The sequence below is a fragment of the Gymnogyps californianus genome, chromosome 3 (genome assembly GCF_018139145.2).
Source record: "Gymnogyps californianus isolate 813 chromosome 3, ASM1813914v2, whole genome shotgun sequence".
Classification (NCBI taxonomy): Eukaryota; Metazoa; Chordata; class Aves; order Accipitriformes; family Cathartidae; genus Gymnogyps; species Gymnogyps californianus.
The window spans coordinates 11,781,767-11,807,160 of record NC_059473.1 but is presented as its reverse complement, the minus strand read 5'-3'; the positions used below and the strand labels follow the sequence as shown (position 1 = coordinate 11,807,160).

General features: G+C 36.9%; 1 protein-coding gene across 1 annotated transcript in view; it reads right to left on the bottom strand.

The window, feature by feature from the left end:
• WDPCP (WD repeat containing planar cell polarity effector) overlaps positions 1-25,394 on the bottom strand; it is a 157,964-nt gene that overhangs the window by 79,926 nt on the left and 52,644 nt on the right. The window contains exons 4-10 of the mRNA XM_050894524.1: positions 24,530-24,574; positions 23,514-23,564; positions 20,922-20,992; positions 20,606-20,665; positions 10,651-10,765; positions 7,559-7,692; positions 2,320-2,511 (exon numbers count right to left, since the gene is read on the bottom strand). Coding sequence (XP_050750481.1) covers positions 2,320-2,511; positions 7,559-7,692; positions 10,651-10,765; positions 20,606-20,665; positions 20,922-20,992; positions 23,514-23,564; positions 24,530-24,574 — 668 coding nt within the window. The remainder of the gene's footprint in view (positions 1-2,319; positions 2,512-7,558; positions 7,693-10,650; positions 10,766-20,605; positions 20,666-20,921; positions 20,993-23,513; positions 23,565-24,529; positions 24,575-25,394) is intronic.

Below are 25,394 nucleotides of genomic sequence, written 5' to 3'. Positions count from 1 at the left end.
TACGTTAATTGCAGATTGGGGGTTGACGCTACTTCTAGAGCTGCTGGGTTATGACATCCCCCATCCATGCATGGGAATTTAACTACTGCCCATAAGGAGCGCTAGAGAAATCAAGGAAAAAAAAAACCAAAAAACTCAGTACCATAGGTTACACGTCATGGATACATAGGGGAAGCATATAGGCAGAGTATCTTGAGCCTTACACAGCAGCCCACTGAGCATCCAAGAGATAAGTACATGGAACAGACTAACTGACAACGAGCAAGGCAGTTTGTTATCTATATATAAGTACGTTTTCCATAGCCCTGGCATAGTGCTTGGTATTTTATTGACAAATACAGGAAAAGAAATTTCATCCGAAGATCTTAGAATTAAAACAGACAAGTACAGGCAAAGAAACAGAAAAAGGAAAGCAACTGAACAGTTAAATTTGGCAGATCTGCTTTTAAAAATAATTTTCTTATATTTATATTACAATATGGGCTAAATTAAAAGGATTATGAGTTTAGGCCTAAAGGCTCAGTGAATGCTTATTATCATTATTGTGTTAAGCACCAGTGATGTGCTTGGGACTATACTAGACAGCCTCAGCCCTGAGCAATTTAGAGTCTAAACCAGAAAAGGATAAAATGAGGTGTATTGAAAGATGCAGAGCAATGCTGTAATTTGGAAATCTCCCTATAATATATAAAATGAAATGGAGAAAGCTTTAAACTGACAGGGTGGTTTCTGTGAATTTCTTAGAAGAAATGAGTCTAAAAAACATCTCAGAAAATAGAGATTGCAAACTGCTATGTTGGCATTAGGGAGCTTTCTGGAAGACATGGGAAGGAAACAAAAGACATGGGAATGTCGCTGTCAGAACCTGGACATATGGAAGTCATGGTAAGAAATAAGATCTGAAATGTTAGTAGGATGAAGTTTCATAATATCAAACTGGCACAGGGACTAGGCTGAAAAAGCTTACAAAGAACAGACGCACGTTTTAGCTACCAGAGTAATTTTTATATGTGATTGGGCATAGCTGCAGGGGGAATTGAGAACTGCAGGTGTGTATCAGGCAGAGGAGAGAGATGAGTCAAAGATGACCGCTAGTGGAGAGAGGTCAATTGAAAAGAAGTAAAGAAGGCAGAACTGGAGGTAATTTAAACTTAAATTCTACAGTGACTAATGACTGAAATAAGAAAGAAAAGCTGTCTCAACTGCCTTTTCTCTTTTGCTTTCAATATACAGAAAATCCCAAGGGGAAAAAACCTCACTGAAATTAATATTAGTTATCAAAGTAATAATTCCAAGACATTAAAACATTTACATCTTCCCTAATTAAAGGAAACAGGATGTTGTTTGTAAGAGCAGCTTATTCTAAAGTGTTACTTAGTGTTTTTCCCTACAGGGAAATAGCCTGTAATAGCTACTCCAGAACAGCTATTCCACAGCTGATCCTCAAGTTTGTGGTCTTCTCCCACAGCCAGTGCCTTTTTAGTCCATATTAGTAGTGGTTTAAGCTAAACTGAAAATAAAACTCCAAATACAGGAGCATCTATACAAGATGCTAGTCCAGAACAGCTTTTACATTTTAAATTCAGGCTCCAGTTCTTTTCAGAGTATGCCCAGATAGCTTCGTTTTTAAGTTTCTACCTAAGAAACTGGATTCAAATGTTCTTAAATAGATGAAACAAAAATGAAATAGATGAAATGGAAACATCTGCCTAAAAAGGTAAGCTAAGCAAGTGTCAGGAAGAGGGTCAGCTTGTAGCCTTGTTCTAACTTGTAGGTTATGTTCCCACCTGTAGGTGGGGAATTTTGACTTTTTCTTTAAGAAAAAAATTGGTCCCTGATTTGATCAATACTCATAGCAACAATTTAAGCAGCATCTGGGTGTAGCTAAAATTTTATAATAAAACACTTAAAATATATGTAAAATGCCTATCAGTTAACATTGCAGACAACATAAAATAATACCATTAGACAAGCATGCAACAGCTACAGTTTCTAACTCAGATTAGAGTTTTCTAGTGGTACTCTGACACTTCTATTTTCAGTGTTAGCAGCTCCAAAGCTATTCCATTATAAATACCTAACTTCCTTGCTACATTTCTCAGATTGCCAGTTTTGATGTGAACATAGTAAACATACTAAATAAGGTGCTTTTTTTATTAAATAACGAACCTTTGTTTTTAAGATTAGAATGGCTGATCTTCCTTTCTTATGTTTTTATCGTATCTGTTCTTTATATCTACCTGAACATGCATTTAAGTTGAACAGTTATTTCTTTAGCAAATCCGAAAAATCATGTAACAAGAGAGTTCAGCACTTTACCTCCAATTTGCCATGTGCACAGCCTAATAGCAATAGGTTGGCTCTGTCCCTCTCACAGGAAATAGGAGACCAAGGCCATGCTCCATCACTAGTTGCTGACCACCAGCAAATGACCATATCTTGCATACAGTTTATTGCCAGGTGACGTTTCATCCTTCTACCTTCCGGTCCAGGTATATCAATATAAGAAATCTGATGGAAGAAAAAATGCAGGAAATATTTGAGGTGATGAAATAGCATAGTAGAAGCAATTGGGAGCATTTACTTTGGATGTGTGAAAGAGAATGTATATATACACAGAGGACTGCGTACATATATCTTCATATAGGCTGTCTGTAAATGTAAAAAATATCTCAGACAGAAAAAGACATGCTCACACTTTTATCTATGGGGAGGGGATTGGGAAGGATAGGAATGTGAGTTAAGAAGGAATTTACTGCAATGACTCCAATCAATACCAAAATGTACAGTCATGGTTGCTTGACAGCATCGACCTACACATAGGATTTAAGCTTAGCCATATTAAATGACAAGTTCTGCAAAGCTGACCAGGGAGCTAAGGCTAGTGTTTAAGACGTAATCAAATATTAAATATATTCTACAGTGTTTGAGCAAACATATATCTTTCTTTTTCCTCCCTAAATTAAGGAATCCAGATACAAACATCCGCTTTGCAAGAGAATATATACTTTTCTGCATAATGTGGATGAGCTACAGCGTCATGCGTAAAGTTTATGCAGCTCTTGAGAATTGTGCCTCTTTCTTGGGAAGGATTTGTGGAATTTATTATTCAAACTCCGTTATTTTGGAGCATGGTTATTTGAAAACATGAGCAGTGCACCATCTGGGTGACACATGCCAAGGAAATATAGATTGCACCGCATTTCTGCTTAAGGAATTAATGGAAGGTTGATAGCTAGGGGAAAAAAAACCTATCTTGCCATTGCTGGTCAGCAATAATCGAACCACTTTCTGGGGATTAAGCGCATGGCTAAGCCTACTGGACCAGACACTAGCAAAGGGCAGGGGGTCTTCTTATCAGAGAAATGCTTCTGGAGCCAGTCTCACTACATGACAGATTGCTTTCATATTCCTGTCTGCAAGGCAACAAAGGATGGCAGTAATGCGATAATGCCAGAGTGCAATGGGTGTTAAGAACCCGTTGCATTTATGTATTGTATTTAGTAAATAATCAGGCTCATCCAAATTGTGATCTCACCACTCAACCAAGGCCATTAAAATCAAGGTTAATGCTTTAATAATCCTTTGCTGTTTTTTATATGGTCAAAAAGAACCCTTTTCTATTTGCATGGTCATAATATTATTGACCTCTTCATCCCCTGAATACACATCAAAAGGAACTGAAATCAAAGTAATTACCAATGTTGTTCTCTCATGGTAAACATTTAACTCCTTGTACTGTCTCCTCCTTCAGTAAATTGAAATGGATTAAAAAACCACAGACGGGAAAAACTTGTAAAAGGCCAGTATTTTCAGAATATCCTGTGTTTTACTTGTCAAAATACTTAGAAGTGTAAAGATAATACATACATAAAAGTTAACAGGTAGCTGCTAGTTGAATTAAAACTGTATCTAAATAGTTAATTTGGTGACAACACATTTATTAGGATGGAAAAACACAAATACTTTCACAGATATTAATTAGTCCTGTATTGCAGCATTAACTGTTCATAACAATTTCACACGTAATAACAGCCACAAATCTTTTGTAAACCTTTATGTCTTGCATTAGACATGGCACTTTCAAACATGGACTAATGCCACTGAGAAAAGGCAAATGATAACAGCTGTTTTATATTTTTCTGGTCTTCAAGACTGTAGTGATTCATACAATAAGTCTTCCGTTATATTTTCAAAGTGTAAATAAAATCCAAGGTGGTATCGTTTAGAAAGGATGAGGACAGAGAAAGTAATTCTTCCATTTAGGTATGTACTGTGTAAAAAACCCAACTTTTGGATAAATATCAAACTGTGAGGAGGAAAGCATGGTTGACTTGTTCTTATTATTAATAGCACTCTGGCAGTCCAGTACTGCCTAGCGTTCCCTGCCAATTTTGCCCACCATGAGGCTGGACACTGAACAATGTGAAGTTGCTTCTGTCCAGGTACCAAAGAAATTACAATGTTAATATGACAAAAGTTTAATTATATCATTACATATGATTGTAAGCAAGCATTTTCCTCATTTTAGAAATGGGAGTTTAAACCCAAATACTACATACATTTCTCAAGGCTACACCAAAAGTCAGAGGCAGAAATGAAGGCTACACTCAAATTTCCTGAATCTTAGCTCCATATTTTAATCCCGTGTGTCCTGGTTTCGGCTAGGATTAATTTTCTTCCTAGTAGCTGGTATAGTGCAGTGTTTTGGCTTTAGTAGGAAAATAATGTTGATAACACACTGATGTTTTTAGTTGTTGCTAAGTAGTGTTTATACTAAGTTCAGGATTTTTCAGCTTCTCATGCCCAGCCAGCAAGAAGGCTGGAGGGGCACAAGAAGTTGGGAGGGGACACAGCCAGGACAGCTGACCCAAACTGGCCAAAGAGCTATTCCATACCATATGACATCATGCCCAGTATATAAACTGGGGGGAGCTGGCCTGGAGGGGCAGATCGCTGCTCGGGAACTAACTGGGCATCAGTTGGCGAGTGGTGAGCAATTGCCTTGTGCATCACTTGTTTTGTATATTCTAATCTTTTAGTATCATTATTGTCATTTTACTATTATTATTATTATCATCATCATCATCATTAATTTTCCTTCCTTTCTGTCCTATTAAACTGTCTTTATCTCAACCTATGATGATTTTTTTTCAATTCTCTCCCCCACCCCACCGGGTGGGAGGAGTGAGCGAGCAGCTGCATGGTGCTTAGTTGCCAGCTGAGGTTAAACCACAACACCGTGGTAGTTCTATACCAGGGCAAGCTACCTTTTAATTCAATTTCTCTTGGAAAAAAAAATCAACACTAAGGAACTGTTCTTTTCTAAAGCGTGTATTGTTACAAGTTTGCACATTTGCAACTGAGGACCATCTTTTGTTTCTTTTGTTACTACTGATAGTGACACTAGTGTTGACTGTGTCTGTGATCTTTTAGCTTTTGTAAGTTTGACCAAAATCAGCCATGAAGAGCTCTAATTCAATGCAGAGAGCTGACATAATATTATTGCAGTAGTGAATAATACTTTCTGCTGGCTCACTCTGGTGCAATTTTGAAGATAATAAAAATTATATTTAGCTGCCTAACTAGCAAGCCTCACACAAAAGAACATTCAATTAAAAAATGCAAATGCCTTTTTTTTTTGGCTGGCAAAGAAATAATCCATAGTGATTCCCACTGATTTCAAGAGAAAGCAAAGTTAACATTGAACATGGAGGCGTTTCTAGAAGCTCAGCTGTGTCAGCAAACAACTGAACATAACAACCCTATTAAGGAGTGCAGCAGATATTTCTGGTTTCCTAGGGCAGGGAGAGTTTTCTATGGATTAGGCTTTCCTTCTCTCCCAAGAAAAAATGCCATAACCATTAGATCCAAAATGTGCCCAGCAATACTCAGAATGAAAATATATTTTCTAAACATAAATTAAGTAAGGAGCTATGGCCTTCACAATTAAATGATGAAGGCAGTCTTCAGCTCACCACAGCTTCTTCGTCAAAGTTTAGCGCTATTAAAATAAAGAACACACCACACACTTGCTTCTAAAGCACAACCTTAACAAACACCGTAGGCCAGGCACAAGCACACATCATTTTAAAGTAAACTACGTATCAGCTCAGTTCCTGGTGAACAGTGAACTGTCTCAAATCCACGTTATAGAGGTTGGATCAATCTCGCAAACACAAGTCATTGCTGAAAAGAGGCCCTGAACTGAAACAGCCTGGAAAATGTATTAGATATTCATCCTAGCAGAAAATATTTCTACCAAGCAAGTTAAAACGTATTATGGCAAAACTTAAATTAAACACATCCTTAAAAAGCTTGCCTTGCAGATGCAAACTCCCTTATGTGAGGAAGCAAATTACTGAGGGGTTGTCAAGGGGAAAATATTTGCTAGCACAAGATTGTTTTCCTTAACATTTATCCAGTCTGAAATAAATACAAACTCTCTCTTTTGCTCACTACATCTTTCTACCTTTCTTGGGCAAAGGCTTGTCTCTTCTTCATTCTTGCAGTGAATTGGATGCAGCCCCTTTCCTACTCTGCCTGTTCAAAGTTAATTGCCTTTGGCTGATTATTTTTTCATACTGTTGTAGCGCCAAGCACTTCCACCTAAGGTCAGCCACTGCCCTGATGCCAAAGAGCTTATGGTTGAAATAAGTTATGTCTACACAGCCCAATCCATGCAACACACAGTGTAATTCAGCTTGAGATGAGCCGGTTTCTATTGACATCCAAACCGGCTAGTTTAAAGCCAGCTCAGCTATCTCTAGACTACCTTTCAGCTACTGCTGTGACTGTGGTATAGACACACCCATACATAAATGGCTGGAAAAAAGGAGTATTTTAATCTTCACTGTGTAAGTAGTGAATTGAGATACAGAGGCACCAAGTCACTTCCCTAAGGTCACATGCATAGTTTGTCAGTGGTGAGAAACTCAGCTTCTCTATCTTGAGTCCTAGCTCAGTGGCTTAATTGTAAAACCAATTCTCCCAACAATACAATTACTCTAACTAGAAGGAAAATTAAGATTTCTGCAAAGAATTACAACAGTCTTGGAGCTCAGACAGACGACTGAATTATCATAGCTTCATGAGTTTTTGTATATCAGCTGAGCCATAGTAATTGACCATGCATGCGTTTTTAGACCACAGCAAAAAAGAGGTAAAACACATGAGCTTAAATCTTTTACACTGATGTTTACCATTACAGATTTTGCTTCATGCTTGTTAGATGCTGAGAATGTGCAAAGGGTCAGTTACTGCTGCTCAACTGACACAAGGTAATCTGTTAAGCAGGGGTAACTCAACTGTGTGTCTGAGCCCTTAACCTAAATACAGTAGAAAACTGGATCCCTCTTGGCACAGTATTTTAACTCATTAACTCAGAATGCCATGTAATTTTTTTTGACTTTTCAATAACTGCCATTTTTAGAACTTGAGCTGTTCTGGTCAGTCATATAAAGGTTTGCAATTTATACTGCTATACGATATCAGTGAGTACCAGTGAGTCATAATGTAAAGTTACTGCAGTATTTACAGTCATCATTGACAGCTATACCTTAAAGTCCAAACAAGAGAGTTTTTCCAGTCTTCTGTTTACATCGGGAGAATCCATCTTCTTTGTAAACTGAATAAAGCAGAGTTGGTTATGGTCCTCAAATGACAAGATGATGAAATTGTCTGTAAGAACAGCTGAAAAACAAATAAAAATTGTCACCGCTGTAATACCTGTTTCTGGTAACAAAACAAATTACTGAACCCTCCACTGAGACATTGCAAAAAGCAATTTTTTCAAGACAGTGTCTTAAATATTACACTGAAGCCTCTGTAATCTCCTAAAAGACATCAATGTGTCATCCTGCCAGGACCTTCTTGGAAATGAGAAATAAAGCCTAGGGAGTACTCCGATTACATAAACCTGAATAAATTATCTCATATCAAGTTACCACTACATTCAAATATATGTTTTATGTCCTTCCACATTAATTTTCATCTTGGTTCAGCCTTCAATTTTTTTTTCTTATGGTAACTTCCACTAGTATTTTGGAAATGTACCTAATACAGCATAGCTTGCGTTAAGGATGATAAATGCAAATCAGTACTTGAAGTATATCTGGTATTTTGACATTGTAAGGTTCCAGGTGCTGCTGCAGACACCAAGGAGGCTGTTACGTACAGGATTATGCTTTAGAGGGGTTATGAATTTGTTGAAAACTTCACATAGGGGTACCCAAACAATACAGGTAACCAAGATGGAACAGACTCCCTTGGAGTCTGGAAAAGTGCAGTGGAATCCCCACTGTTATCATAAGCAGGGGCTAGACCAAAGTAGTTCAATATAAAAGTGATTAACTAATTTGACAATGAAAATTAATAGTATCTAGGATTTTTCCCAAGTGTTATCCAGTTATTCAAGCAGTGCCCACATTTAAAGAGATGTCTGAGAATGAAGTGAGTCGTCAGGGTAACTAGTACCAGATCACTGAAGAATTGTTAATGAGAATCAGGTTTAAAGTAAAGCTAGCAAGCTGTTTTCAGAAAGTAAACTGAGAAACCTCTGCTAAAAGGAAAATGCCAAGTAAAATGGAACTGGATTTAAAAACAAACAAACAAACCCCTGCAGAACAACCCCTGAAAAACAACAAAAATGCATTTGTGATTAATATCCTAGATTCTTAAATGTATTTTATATAACCTTAAGTAGATTGACAGTTTAGCCTTACACATAAGCATTGAAAACTGGCTACTCAGCTTTGCTGTGATTTAGTCGGATTTACAACCAGTTGCATTTTCCAGTAGTCATGTACTGGCACAGCTCTGAAGTATCTGACATGCAAATGCTAAAGGGTAAAGTTTAAAGCCAAATAATTGCCTTTGAAATGTAACATTAACACTAGCTTCTGAAAAAAAAAGAAATGGTGATAAAGTATCTGACATGGTGAGTTAGAAGCTATAACCGAGATCCTGAACACACATGAAAATTCGAAGCCACTGAGTATGGTATCCTCAATATGTACACAGTTAAAATATGTTTATATCCTCACAGACATAGTTTACATTAAAGATGACTTACAGCACACCTCAGATGCTTCTGAAATTTATTTTGGTTGAGGGAAAGAAAGTAGGATTCAAAGATCCCTCGGCAGGTGTGAATGAGACTAGCAGTCCCTTGATTTTCAGTATCCGTGGTTGTCCTGGGCAGGAGTGGAGACTAGATCGACACGAATGCAACTATGGTCACAGTTAGACCATTATTCAGAGTGGACTCATATGCTGCAGTCAGATTACCCTAAACAGGCAGGCAGTGTAGTTAATATTCTATATACTAGTAACGCAAGACCTCAGTGTCACAACATAATTTAGAGAATGAGAAATACTGTTTTCTTTTAGGAAAGCAGTTTTTTGCTATAATTTCTAATTAAATTATGTTTTTAATTTTGCCTATAAATAATAAAAAACAGGAGGACTTTATTAGAGGCAGGAGGATTATAAATGCAATCTTAATTCTGTATTTTGTGCACACAATCTGACCTTTATTCCAAATGTTAAGGGGACATGCTACTCTGAGTTAGAATTACAACATTTCTTAAGTAATTTTGGCAGATTATAATCCTTATCCATTTCTACATATGCACAATTGTATACTGACTTGTTGTTTTAAATATCAGATTTCTTTTGGCCAACTTTATAATCACAACCCTAATTCCAACCTAGATTTGGAAAGATGTGCAATTATGTTGGATTAAGGTTAATTTATTCTAGGACAACATTATGTCGTGGTTCTCACATAAGGATAGTTCAGTATAAAAATTTGTATTTTGAACACTATTTGCATGGGTAACAAAAGTATCTTCTTTTGTTGTTCATGAAAATAAAAAATGTATTGCAATGACAGGTATTGGGGGTTTTGCTTTTACTGAACAGAAGCAGTCCTATTTCACCTTCAGACATGGGTATTACCAAACATGGAGGTTTCTTAAATATTTGAATAAGTGAAAACAAGGACAAACCATTATATAATGTTATTTATAGCAGTTTGAGTGGTATAACTGTAGGAAAACATATTTGTTGCTTTATTATTATTTTAGTTGCAAGTTTTTCTAGTTAGCAGGTTTTTTTTTAAATATTGGTATTTCTATGACATATTAAGCCAATGTAAGGCAAGAGACGTATAATTTAATTATATATTTATTATTTATTAATTTTTTTAAAAGACAGTATTCTAAATAAGTTCTACAAACAACTTCAGAACACCTCCACATAACTAATGTTATCCAGCCTTTTCTACTAAGTAAATACTTTAATAATAAGTATCCTATGTAATTAATCAGTTGGCGAATGTTTGGTTCTGTCCCATCTTCCCACTTATGAAATAAATACGACAAGTTCAAATGGCATGTTCACAGTGATTAAAACGTGTAAGAAACTGAATTTTAGAAACCCATTCAGTATTTGACAAGCCTGAAAACTTTGATGTTAAATATTATTCTTAAAGTGTTCTTAGTCCTGAGGGTTGTTACTATGGCATTACATGCAATTACTTGTTGTGTTTGCAAGTCCCCAGTGGCAATAATTAGTCTACCTGTTGACATACTGTTTCTCTACTCTATTGTTAATGTAGGCAATTGATTTGCACGTGGGTGTAATTACCATCACTGATGGTGTCGGAGATGAGCTTCCCCACCAGGGTCCTGTCAATCACCACCTTCTCCAGCTGTGGCCCAGAAAGGCTTAGGGACACCAATATACCTGAGTGAAAGAGGAGCTAAATCCAAATAGCGAGAAAACAAGACATCAAGAATCATTAATAAAGTGAAATGTTCCAAGGTACATATTAGCAGCTGTCCATTATGTAGTAATCTAATTTTAAAAATTACAAAAAAGACTTATCGTTGATGTGAAGATGTCTTACAATGACTTTGAAAGCTTTTTCAATGAAAGAGAGAGATGTAATAGGACACTGAATTATATGGGTACAAGAATTACAATTGCTGAACACTTGAAGAAGATGTGTGCTAAATCCCCAAATGTTGCATAAAATGTACTGAATTAGTTTGTTAAAAGTGGAGATCAAAATTCTGTCCTGAATGAGTAAAGGGACGATGCTGATCACTCTATCATCCATGGACCTGATTTTTTCTGTATAAAATAACTGCATAGCCTGCATGAAAAAACATATAAAAGTTGGGCTTCATGTAATTTTATATTATTATCACAGACTAAAACCAGCACCTTTTTGCTATCCTTGTTATTTCTGATTATTCATATATTGTTTAACTTAAGTAATGGTGCCCTACCACAGTGATAGCTTGTGGGCTCCTAATAAATCCATATACTCCTTGGCATAAGGTTACAGATGTCTCTCTTAGAAAAAAGGAATTTAAACCATTGGACAGAATAGTCAGAGGCTTATTTCAGAGTTAACTGAATATTTCTGCCTAATTAATCTCAATTAAATGATACATATAGTCTCGAAGACTAAGTCACAGTACTTAACAGCTCCTTCTGATGCCATATCTTGTATGAGAGAGAGAACACTCAGTGGGAGGAGTTATGAAAATGATTTCTTTTTGCATAATTAAACCATTAAACTTAGTCATTTGCTGAACGCAACTATTACAGCAAAGAAATTCAGAAAATAAAACCCATAAAATTCCTTGCTCCACTGTGAGTTGATCTCACTTTGCCAAGTTACTCCAGTAGCAGGAGTATAACGAAAAGCTTTATTAGAGAGAGATTGTCTTCTTAATAACATGGTAAAAGATAAAGTCAGGGCTTTATAAAAAAAATTTCTGACCATATTGATTGTTTAACTCAGTGCCAAACTTGGGTTCTAGAGAAACTTTGATGTTAAAACAGTGAAAAAATCACTACTGTGACTTTGATCTTCTCACGCAGAACTGAAAACACAAGTGTATTTTAATTCATCTTCCAGTGCCACCTCTGATCCTGCCAGCTGCTGCACTAGATGACCTCACTGCATAAGTTAAAGAAGTTTCAGGCCAGCTCTCATTCCTGCTACATGGCAGTAGTTCTGAAGGACTCATTCTGGCAGCTAGGTTTGTCTCCTTCTAATCAGTAAAAAAAAAAATCATTATTTGTTCAGCAGAGACTATACCAGCCCTAAATTTGCTGAACAATCTTTTCTGCCAAAGGAATCCTCAGTGGAAAGACCGCTGCAGAAAAGTACAGAGGACTCACCAAAGGCCAGAAATCTGGGACTCCAGCTCTTACTTCTACCTAACAGCAGATTTTTAAAGAAATCTCTGTGCTTTTAAAAAACTAACTACTAGAGAAATACTTGCTTTTGTAGTAGAATTTGGCAGAAAAATCCCTGTTTGTTTTATGCTAGACCTGTGAGACAAACATGGTTGCAATATACTTTTTAGAACAACACACTGGTACATAAACACCAGGCGAACTTTCTTGCAGTGAGATCTACTACATTGTATAATAAATAAAAAGTACTGGGGACAGGAATGTAGTGATCCAATTGAGCTTACTTCTTGTGCAATGCTCTGCTCCCAATAATTTAGCTATGAAAACTCTCAGTTATACATATTTTGCTATATTACTATAGCTCTTTGCTCCCTGTAGCAAAGAATAGGACAAGCATATTTAAATAAATTACCTTCTTGCCCTGACTAATATCTTTAACCAACATTTTTCCAATCTATCTTCCTGTCAATTCACAGTAGTTTGAAAATAAAGTCTAGTGACGTCTGAAATAGAAGCAAAAAATACCGGTGATGTGAAATGAATTTTTTAAGAACAAACGATCATTTCCCATCCTGCCAAAGTCTAATCATGTATTCGTTTGATAAATACATATAGTCAATGTTTCAATATTCCCTGTCAAGACAGATGTCCTTTAAGGTTTTGTCCTAGTAAAAATGTTAGACACAGTTACACTCATGCAGCTTTTATTACAATCTTTCAAAACTTCAATTTATCCTTATGTTGAAGTTAGATTAGATAAAATCACAATTTATTTCCAACTTGATAATGTTAAGTCCAGCAAGGTTTGACTACGGTTAGCTATAATTGTCTGAAGAACCTAGTTGAAAAAGTGAGGGTTGAAACCCAGAACTTGACAAACTATGATGCAAGCAATGATCAAGCAAAATTACATAAATACTCTAGAAAGATCAGTTCTAAATTACTGAATGAACATCAGCCTGCCACAGAAGAGTAAAACACCCCAAATCCTCCAGTCTTCTGTGCCAAGAAGAGAGCTGGTGCAGTCATATAAATAAACTCTCCAACCCGTGTCTTCCACAACACCTTTGCTTGGGAGCTATGTTCTTCCCTCAGAAAATGTTACTGTAATGGTAGATTGTTCCCATGCTTCCTTTCCTTGCAAGGAGTAAGAAAAGCAAGCTGGAGATAACCTGGGAGAAAAAGCTAAGCGAATCAGGAGTCTGTTTGTAGCCTCTAGGTTTACCTGACCGAGTAGGGATATATACCACCCATCCAGGTAAAGTGGAGAGACAAAACACAGGAAAAAATGTGTTTTGATCTGTAGATGGTCAATGATCTTGACTGACTGCATTACGGAATGAGGCCCCATGCTTTTCATTCTGCTGACATCTAACATGTCCATCCACTATGCTGTATAGAGACATGCTTGCAAACTCTTGGCTTGAGAGCAACAAATAAGGTTAGGATTCTTTAACTCTTAAATGTTTCAGGGTGTAAATTCACTTTATGCCTATATGTTCTTTTCCTGGTAATGACATAACTCACAACTGTTACAGAGCTAGAATAGAAATCTATGAAAACTGCTCCAGTGTATGATGACAAGACATTTATATAAATATAAAATATTGTGCTAATGGGTGTGCTTTGCTTTACATCTATGAAACCAGTCATTAAACCAATGCTATGTATTTTCAATATTGCATAGATCTCTCTCTATGCTATCAGTATGGCATGATAGAATGACAGAAAGTAGGTTAAAATAACATAATTTCCATGGCTTTTATTGTTTCTCCCATTGCGTTCCCTCCTTCTTTATTTTCACAGTAAAACATTCTTTCCCATTATTCCGAACAGAAGTTTGAGATATTTGGGCAAACCTAAATTTTAATTTAACAATTTTTTTCTATAATAACTTACCATGGTTGGTAATATACCTGTGCTCCACAGGTTTAAGTCCTTCCCTCTAGGAACTTTAGAGTCTAAATTTAAAAAGTAAATCAGAGACCTTACACACTATATGGCCATGTAAGGTCAGTATTTCTTCCACCTCCCTTTAAAAATCCTTTAGATTAGAATGGGGGCCTTTTTTTAAATAGTTCTTTAAGTTTACCATGAAAAACAAGCTGGTATTTAAATAAAGCAGGGAAGTGGTTGAGTGTTGTGGTTTAACCCCAGCCAGCAGCTAAGCACCACGCAGCCGCTCGCTCACTGCCCCCCACCCCTGGGATGGGGGAGAGAATCAGGAAAAAAACCTCGTGAGTTGAGATAAAGACAGTTTAATAGGACAGAAAGGAATGAAAAACAATGATAATGATAATAATAATATGACAATAGTAATACTAAAAGAATTAAACTATACAAAGCAAGTGGTGCACAATGCAATTGCTCACCACTCGTTGACCGATGCCCAGTTAGTTCCCGAGCCGCGATCCCCCCTCCCAGCCAGCTCCCCCAGTTTATATACTGGGCATGATGTCATATGGTATGGAATAGCTCTTTGGCCAGTTTGGGTCAGCTGTCCTGGCTGTGTCCCCTCCCAGCTTCTTGTGCCCCCTCCAGCCTTCTTGCTGGCTGGGCACAAGAAGCTGAAGAATCCTTAACTTAGTATAAACACTACTTAGCAACGACTAAAATATCAGTGTGTTATCAACATTATTTTCCTACTAAATCCAAAACACAGCACTATACCAGCTACTAGGAAGAAAATTAACTCTGTCCTAGCTGAAACCAGGACATTGAGTCACCATCCCTGGAGGTATTTAAAAGACTTGTAGATGTGGTGCTTAGGGACATGGTTTAGTGGTGGACTTGGTAGTGTTAGGTTAACGGTTGGATTTGATGAACTTAAGGGTCTTTTCCAACCTAAATGATTCAATTATTCTATGATTCTATATTCTCTTTCATCAAAAATATTCTGTAGAAGTGAAAATATTTATGTGTTCGAGTTGAAACTTCACTATTTCAATTCCTTACACACTGTGTAGTCTATGCAAAGACTGTTACATAATAATAACAACATTTAGGTGCTGTTATACATAAGCTTGCATCATTAAACTCATATTTTGGTGGATGGGAGCAGTCCAATCATAAGCATGAATGAATATAAAGCAAATGGGCAAGATTGCAAACTTGGCTTAAACACAGACACACAGTGATCCAACTCCAAAAAGCACTGCTCAAGGGAATTGCCCATCATTGCTAAGGAATAAAAGCAAACATAAAAGGCATTATTTACACAAGGCACGAAGTCATTCCATCTAACAGATACCAAATTAGGGAAGGAAACTCACAATAATGAAACCCATCACAAATTTTTCAGACTGAAGTACTGCGATGTGAAAAACAGAAATCAGAAGAGTCATCTCTACACCTTTAACAGTCTTAAGGTGTTCCTAAACAAAATATGAAAGCATGACTTCATACCTATTGGAAGAATAGGCATAGCCTTTGGACTTGAATGTAGTCTGAGTAAAATGTTTGGGCATCCGGTCATTCTACACGCTGGGAAGCAAGGGCCACTTAATTTCTGTGTTACTGAGGAGTTGAATGTGAAGACTTTGATAGAAGGAATTATGTACTTTGTGCACCAAAAATGGTTCTCTAATGAGCAAGAAAGACATAAGAAGGAGCAGAGGATACTCAGGGGAAGACTTAGCCCTTCCCTTCCCCAATAGCAAAGCACTCCAATATGTATTTGAGTTACTTTTTATTAAGCAAAGGACTGAAGCACAGGCTCACGACTTACGGACTTTAGCAGAACTTAAGCATGTACTTAAGTGGATTCCTTTATCCTCGGAAGCCTTAGCCCTTGACTCCTCATTCATGCAGCTTAGCTGCTTATCAGCCCTTCTACTTAAAAAGATACCTGCAGAGCAAAGCCAGGATTTACTTCTATCTGATTAAAATTGGAAGAGAAGGAAAATATGCCTGTAAAAAATATTGCTGCAAACTGTTTTCCCTTACAGAGCCCAACCGACAAAGGAATATGCAAAAGGAGAAGAGAATTGCAAAGCATTTCTTGTTCAAGCAGGTTCCCAGGGTTTTTCCCCACCTCTTCATTCCAGATTGCTTTCTTAGCCACCCTACCGTAATTACTCTGTTGCATGCCTTATTACAGATGAAGTTGTTGTTGTTACATGTTACTGTTTCACAACAATCAATGCATTTGTACTTCTAGCTCCAAATCTCTAAAACCACACAACACATCAATGGTTGTGATCAAAAGAAACCAAAAGAATTTAATATGAGGGCAGTGTTCCTCTTAGTAACTGGTGATGGGTACTAGCTTCTCATGTATTCTAGCCAGAATGTCTTGATTTTGATATCAGATGTGCTACTGTATGTCACCACATATCTTGCTAAATCAGTTTGTTTATGGACATTGTAGCTGATACAATAAGCCATGACAGCAAATATTGCTGTGTATCTCAATTCAGAATCCAGTTCTAAGTATGTCAATGATGGTAACATTAAAACTATTCATATACATATGTAAATTGCAACACAAATCAAATTAAATCAAATCAAGGTAATTTAGCAAAGACTATATAAACCTTTTTCATTAGGAGGTAACATACGATTCACAGCTAGTGCTTGGCTTTTATACAATAAAATAATTCAGTGTTGGCATGTGTTTAATTCTACATCGTAATGCAAACGTAAAACTAAAAAAAGTTGGAAATCAAATGTTTCGGCTAGATCTCATTAATTTTAACTACCTTATATTGTAAAACCAAACCTGAACCAATGGCATAATTTCATAGGATTGACTTTATGATTTTGTGGCAAAACTTAAAAGCATTCCAAAGAATTAGAGAAGGAGACCAAGAGGAAGGGAAGCAGCCAGAGCTGAGTTGAGTAAACTCAACAATATTGATAAAATTAATTCCTTAGGTTATTACTCCTTGGCAGGGAAAGCGAGGAGTAAATTGTTTATTTAATTATAAACAATACAGTGGCATTTTATTGTAAAGGACTTCTTGTCTTTTTTTCCATCATCCTTCTTTTATGGTCTATTTATTTTCCTTTGACATCAACTAACTGCAGATTACAGGATTGTGTCAGCAACTCATCACAGGTCATCAGAGTTGGGGTTTAGAAGTACCATATAGAAATGGTGGGCATTCAGATCCTATTGGAACAAGTAGGAACAGAGTTAAAGAAAAGACCTCAGTCCTTTAGGGCTCAACTAAGCTCTTTTAAATAGGAGAGCAAGCTCCTTGACAAAAATCCCTGTACAGTCTAGGTTATGTTTACATGAACTGGCACATCATCTATTTCAGAAGCTCTAAGCAGTACTAGAATGTATACTTAGGATTGCAAAAATAAAGGTCAATGGATTTTTTTTGGCAATGGACAAGGAAGTAAATATGAAACTTCTAATGCACTGACTGTATAAAAAAAAGTAATAGGAGAAAATCTGATGCATAAAATGAAACATTAAGAAAGGTACAAAGCTGGGCCAGCATTATAGTAGTTCTAGGCAAACTCATAGAAGAGCCAATCTTGAGAAATACATACAATGGACAAGATAATCTGCATGCAAACTAACTAGATTTTTCATTGAGGGATATGCATGAAGTCTAATTGGTCATTTGCACACAAACAGTTAACATGACAGCACACTAATTTTTAGCAGATGCATGTTTAAATTTATAGCCCCCAATTTTTGCCTGTGGGCTAGTTAGAAGCTGGAAGTGCTGGAGGAAGCAATGAGGGATTAGGAATAGTGATGTTTAGGTTCCAGAAGGCACACTAGCAGCAGTCCTACGCCTGTTTTTCACAAAATTGGAGGGAAATCATACTACTGTTTTAAATTATAGTCTTGTTATCATTGTATCACCTTTCAGATTTTTTTCCATTTGTTCTGTCTTGCTAAAGGTACAACAGCCTTTGAGTTTCTGGATAGCACATTGTTATTACAACACAAAGGGAACTCTTCGTGGTTCAGCTAAAGACATGGCAGATTCAAATACATAGAACATTTATTGAAAAATGTGATGGTTGTTTAGTTAAATATTATAATTTCTATAAATGAATTTATTTGACATTGTATTGCTACTAAAAACCAAAGAGCTAAAAAAAAAGATACTATAATTAAACCATATACTCAGATTTAGCCCAAATCACTGAAAATTACGACAGTCAGGGTAATTCACTACATGCTCTCCATGCTGTTTGTCTGACATGTTGCTTTCTATCACACTTGAAAGTTAATGCAAACATGGACTCTTCTTTTTCCACTAGCAGCTGCTCTGGTATCCATCCAAAGTAGCATATGAATACAGTAGTGCTATGACATAGATCACACCATTATGTGACAAGCACTTTCTGCTGAAACAGTTAATTAGTCTCCTACTTAGAACTAAAAAATAAATGTACATCTTTTCCAGAAGCTTCAGAACATTTGTATCAAAAAGGCAGAGTCCAGATATTCCTGCAAAATGCTCAGACAGATGAGCAGCAGAAAAACAAACCCTTTGACATAAAAAATGATAGAAGACAGCTTTTCTGTTCTAGACTCTCCCAAATTATTCATTTTTCTCTGTTTTATTTTCATTTGTTGGAGAGCTTATATTTTCAGGAAGACAGAAAGTGGAATAACACAATTGTTTTGGCAGAACATTCTAAACCCTGTTGGAGACTTCAATTATCAGCCATTATTATATAAAAAACCATTTTGTTTTGTGATTGATAAACCAAAAGCAGAATTTAAGGACAGAGAAATTACTATGATTTTTATCTATAACTTTAACTCTGGTCATGTTATAAGCTATACTATCACTTATACTCTGGCTATACAAGCCATTTAAAAAAACCTAAAAAAATACTCAATTTATCAAGCTACCCATTTATATGATTCAATCCAATATAGAGCCAAACCTAATATACTAAGATAAAAACATCCATCTCTCTTCTTTCCCATCTTGTACAAGAAATAAGTAAAATTGTATTTGTCTCCTTTTTGTTTATGTAAGCATGAAACGACTTAGAGGATGCAAAGTCAAAAAAAAGAGTTTTATACAGAATTGATAGTCAACCAAAGGTGTTACATTATAAAGGCAGAACGATCAAATTTTGGCAAGAAGTTCGCTGTTTCAAGGTATGTATTGGTAAGGAATGCAGTTGGATGCAGATAGATGGGAGGGGAAGGAAAATAATGGAGAATGGACAAGGAAAGCAAATGAAGAGACAGCAAACTGGGAAGCAGATGAATACACTCATGGCTAATTGACTCATTATTTCTTAACCAAATTCCTTTCCTAATCAGAACAATAATAACAGAAAAAATTGAGTCCTCTAAATCAGCATACAATTAATATTTAAATCAGTTCTAGAAGATTAACATTCACAGATATATACCATGTAATCTGTACACAAATGATATACATTTACTAGCGATAAGATCTGATAAGCAAATGTAGCTTAGACAATCATATCTTTATTATCGATACAAAAAGATTATATACTATTTGGCATGTCAGGTATTTAAAAATTTTGCTATTCTTAAAGACATTTCTGGAATTTCAGCTGCATAATGTTTGAATATTTAATATTCATCCTGCTGACACACATTTGGAACTGCTTGAATTAGAAGAAAAAAATTATGAATCTGAAAAAGCATAAAAGTTAGAACACAAAATTTCTTTTTAGAAACAGTATTACTAATATTTACAAGTATTCCCCATGACAAAGCAGTTTCAAACACGATGCACATTCCTCATGAACAATGAAGACTGCAGAAATTTATAAAATACATTACATACGTTTTTCAGAACAAGCTCATGATCAAGGAGCTAGAGCACGTGTCATATTCTGATCTCCCACCTACCCTACTGTTCTGTGTTAACGAGGACGTGAAAAGCTGTTTCTTGTATACAATATGTGGAACTTACATAGACAGAGAACATAGCTACATGTGTGCCACATGTCACAATCTTTTGTTCCATAACTTGATTAATGATCTAGCCGGTTTAGAGTTATAGCTTCCCTCCCATATTACACAAGCACAAAATAAAAAGATTTGCGACAGACACGTAAATAATTAAGATATAAAAATGTCATATAACATAGATTCCAGACCTGTCTACATGTTTTAACTGCTCCCTTAGCCTGCTATTTTGAGGTACAGGATGCTTCCAGTTTCCCCAAATAATAACAATCTCACAGAATCAGGGCCCTTTAATGTAATTTTTCTTGACGATAAAAACCAGATTTTTGTTTTGTAGCATCTATTTCAGGTTAGAAATTTAAATAAACACAATCTAGGTAATAAGAGCCCATACATTAAAAAAACCCAATGATTTTCTGTGTTAGTTAACATTTTAACACTATTGCATCAATCACTGAATGGCTGTTTGGCTCCACTGACTGAACATTGCAAGAGCTTGTCAAAACATTTTACCTGACAGATATGTTTGTTCTTCCATTTGCTCAGCATACATTGACTGTTTTGCATCAAGTCCTAAAGGACAACAGAAAGCAGAGAGTGGAGTTGGCAGTACACATTGTCACTATCGGTTAACATACTTCTGATTTTCAAGTTTATAGATGAAGCATGCCACACAAAGATGCAGCTGTTTTAGAACAGCCCGCCAGACAAAAGCACATTTATCATCACTGAGAGATGGAGAGTTGGATCTTTATGAAAATTAAAGCTGTTGAAAGAGGTTTGAAAACCGGATTATATGTTGCTGTACTTGAAACTTTCTGAAACATACCTCTACCTCCTTGAGTGTATCTCGCAGTTTGTCTGGTCGCTTGTTTTTCAGTATCCAAGGATAATCTCGAGCTGGCAAATAAAAGTAAAAAATAAAAAGAAGATAGAGAAATGTGTATATATAGGCAACTGTGTATATATATGTGTGTGTATATATATGCGTGTGTGTGTGTGTGTGTACAAACATACATTTATATATAATAAAAAAAAAGTTCTTCAAGCTGAGCTTCCTTTTCTGCGGAAACACAAAACTAAGATTTCTAGGAGTTACCTTAAGTGTAAAACTTACCTATAACTGGAAGGAAATGGTTATGGTTTCTATTGGTTTGTATTGTCAAATGATATCCTTTTGAAAGGCTCTGTCGTAGGAACAGTTACCATGAAATATCCACACTGACCACAACCTCACCATGGCAATTGTGTACAAAGCTCTCAGGATGTAACATCTTACCCAGCTGCTAAGCACTTGCAAGGAGAAAGCATCTCACATTCAGTATGTTAACTCAGATTCAAGTTATCAAATCCTAAACAGATACTATTCTTTTGAACTAGCATTTTATTGCCTGATTTCAAAAAGCAGGCACTAACATGTCTGCAAAATATATGTGCATGAATATATGCATATATAGAGGTATTAACAACAGGTAATTGTGAACGCCATAACTTATATTATGGAGTATAGTTATTTATAGGATTTGTTCTTGAAAATTTGGTCTGAAGAATCTGCCAAGTCAAGCAAACAAGAAACTGCATGACTGCTACAGTCCTTTAACAAATTTATTAATGTTCAGCAAACTATTGTGAAAATTCTGGCCTAATACATTAATCCTGAAACCAGGAGGCAAAGCTTCCTCTGGAGTTGCTAGTAATTGGATTGTTTCATTGCTGAAAATCAGGCTCTAATAACTTGTGAAATTTCATCATTTAAAAGTGAGCAGTTTTCTGTTCATAAGTATACAATAAAACCCATGAGAAACTAGAACACATTGTCTTTTTAAAATCTAGCCTATTTAAAGGAAACCTGATGAAAAGTTTTGAGCTCCACGCTGTCAGTTTGTATGCCAACTTCCAGACTGAATGACTTAACAGTTGTGTTTAAACCTCCCTGCAAAAAGGAGCTTACAATAGAAGCGCTATAGAGTGAAAAAATGAAGGATTTCATATATCAACAAAAGAGCACACCAACATACAACTTCTCTTTGTATTTTATTGGACTGAAGCCAGTGTTGGTGGAACTGTTATGATAATATTAATTAGGCATGTAAGATCACATTTTCAATGAGTGCCTTCATAAATACTGGAATATTTATCCACATATGCAAAATGGGAAATTGCCTGTACAGATACCAAACTATATATATACAAATCAGCAGCTGTGAATAAAGTTACCCAGTGCTCCTCCTTAAGAAATGTGCCATACAGTGCTTTGTGCCTAGGCCACCCCTGTATTTACAGCAACAAGGTGCAGTAGCTTGTGTTCCATTTGCACGTCACGTGTATAAAAGATAACTGTTGGGGCTTCTGTATAACGGGGTTTATCTGGGCCTGCTTCTCTTTTCATACAGGCAGCGCCTGTAAGATAATGTTACGCAGAGCACAAGGGACGTAAATCCATTATGCTCCTCCCTACTTAAAAACCTTTCTCACCTCCCCACCTTTACAGAGCTGTATTGATTCTGACTGACACACAACCCTCCACAGTGGGTGTAGATTTACTACATGGCTGCATGCACCTTTATACCCATCCCCAGCGGGGCTTCAACCTGCTCCAAACACACCTTATGGTGTTGCAAATGACTTATCCTTCCGGAACAGATTTTGGCTTCAAATGCACGCACAATTCCACGTGAATTTTCATTATGATAAGATAAAATGTTAAGGCAGTTCTTACAGCATACATTACTTTGTGAAGTCCTCTAAAAATCAATTAGATTTTTCAGAGCTGTCATGTAATAATGTTTGAACATTAATGAATGCTCTGAGCAATAATAACTATGCAGGAGTTGTAAAACTTGAGCTAAAGAAAAGTTGTACTAATATAAAAATCTTTAACTGTCACAGTACTGCTGTGTGATAGCGTAAACTGAAATTGCTTTTAACCAGATAATGCAGGAACAGTGTATATGTTTCAAAGCTAAAAGCGTTCTGTGAAGGTAGCTGATTATTAACCTGGAATTTGATTTTGGCTGAAAGTATTTTAATTATAACTTCCAGTTTTGTGGCAGTTGGTATTTCAACTCAAGAGCTGATTGGGAAAATGTTTATTGCTCATCTGCTGAGTAAATTTCATAAGGAAAAATCTGGATTGTGATTATTTTTGTGATTCCTCTTGACAACGGATTTGAGAAACAATACACACTACCATGCTTAGTGACACAGAAAAAAACAGATTGCAAATATACCAGGAAGGAATAATTACAACTTTTCAATTGTTTTGTGCTGTGTAGTTCTGTGACCGTCTGTCTTAGATGGCATGTGCAGAAAGTTACATTGGAAGCAGTCTGAGGTTATTTTAATGCTTTTCCAGGGGCATCACCAATCCAAATTAATAATTTGGTCTTACTGTAACAAGAAACTCAGAAAACGTCCTTACATTCTGCTAGCTTTTGCTTCTCTTCTAAGTAACCATGCTTCACCTGTGATGCTAAAGGAAAGAAAGGATGAAAAGATGAATGATAATCCGTACGACTGCTGTCAGCAAATATTAATATTAGAGAGAAGATTCATACAGTTTGATAAAACACAGAAATTTACAAAAAATTAAGACAGCCCCGATATTTTCACCTCGTAAGGCAGATATCTTAAATTTGCAGTGAAAGAAAGGCTTATGCAGCCCAACAGGTGGGCCGGCGTTGCTGAGCCTCCAATCTCATCAGATAGTGAAGTGAGCTGCAACTGAACCCCGAAGAGAAGCTGAGTCAGTCTGTCAGCAGAGCCATGCAGAGCGCGTATTAACCACGAAACTCAGCCCACGGGATGCCCGCGCAAGCCTCCGCTCTAACCCGGCCGCAAAGAGGAAGTAACTCTAGCCGAACAGACCTTCTGGCCCCTCGCGAAACTTCTAGGATTAACAGGATTAATCAGATAAAGAAAATCGATCGTTCGCTCCGAAATGGCCCCTTCAGAGCCCGGGCAGGGGCGCGGGCGGCCGGGGCCGGCACTCCCGCGCGCTGACGACGCCCTCTGCTGGCGCTCCGGGCAACACCCAGCTGGCGCGGCGGGCAGCGGCCGCGCGCCCGAGCCTCGGCCCGCGCCGCCCCTCGCCGCCCTCGGAGCCCGGCGTTCGGCAGCAGGCGAGAGGGCTGAACAGAATAATGCAAAATACACGAATTCAGGGTCCGAAGCCCCACTGAGGTTTCTAATGACATAAGGGTCGGGTTTATGGAAAGGTTTTTCCAATTCTTTTCTTCCGTGGAATAAAAAGTTCTGAAGTACTCTTGCGTAACTCGGGAGAGACCACCTCTTTCTGTGCTCCCTTACTCTATAGAAATACAGAGGCATATATTAACAAGAAATTCGGAGCTGCATTTTTCAGAGCAAGCAGTTGGTGTCAAAGATTGAACATTTGGAAGTTTTGTTTAGTTTTAGTTACGGTTATTCGTATTTTACCTGGTTCTTTCTTGTCACAGTACTGGTGGATCCCAATATCTTCATCTATACAATTGAATGTAAATATATTTAATTATGGATGTGATACTGGAAACAAAACACAACTTAGCAAGCAAAGCTCAGCATCTCAATTTTTGCTAGCTGGAGCAGAGCATTAGGTGTTAAAACACAAGCGACAGCGGAAAAACTACAGTATATAGTCTGAATACCAGTAGGACTTTCAAGAACCAGCAAGCAAGGGCTGAAGGAGAATGTGACAGGTCCTCACATTTATTTGGAGCTGTCATTTCCTTCACATACACTTTGATTCTCTTCCAGCTGCCAATATGCAAAAGTATTTTTATCACCTTCCTAATGAGCATCTTTCCTGTTCTTTCACAAGGAAAGGTAAGGATCATGGTGAAAAGTGTACCTTAGAATAACTTAAAATGTTTTTCTGATGACTGACGCAGCTGAGCTAAAGACAACAGGATTTTTTTAAGGTTCATGAACTCATAAAGCTGCCCTTTCAAAGGGCAATAACTTACTGTATTATTGTCTACCTGGTTCCCATGGCAAAGAAATTTGGATGTTTCAGGTACATTGGGACTGCAAGCCACACCAGCCAGTTCCTGATGTGGCTGACTGGTAAATACTTCGGTGTGCCACGGCAAGCTCCACCAAGTAGATCCAAGTATGGCTTTAAGTTGCATTGTTCTAAAATAATTAGTTTGACAACACATCTGTCTCCTTCTAAACTCAGACAGGGATATACCATGGGGAGAAATTCCTTACATGGAGGAATGTAGGAAGGCACTGCAATGGCAGGCAGCTTTTAAAACAAGACAGCAGTCCTTCCTTCTGCCTCAGAATTTTAGAATGAGGT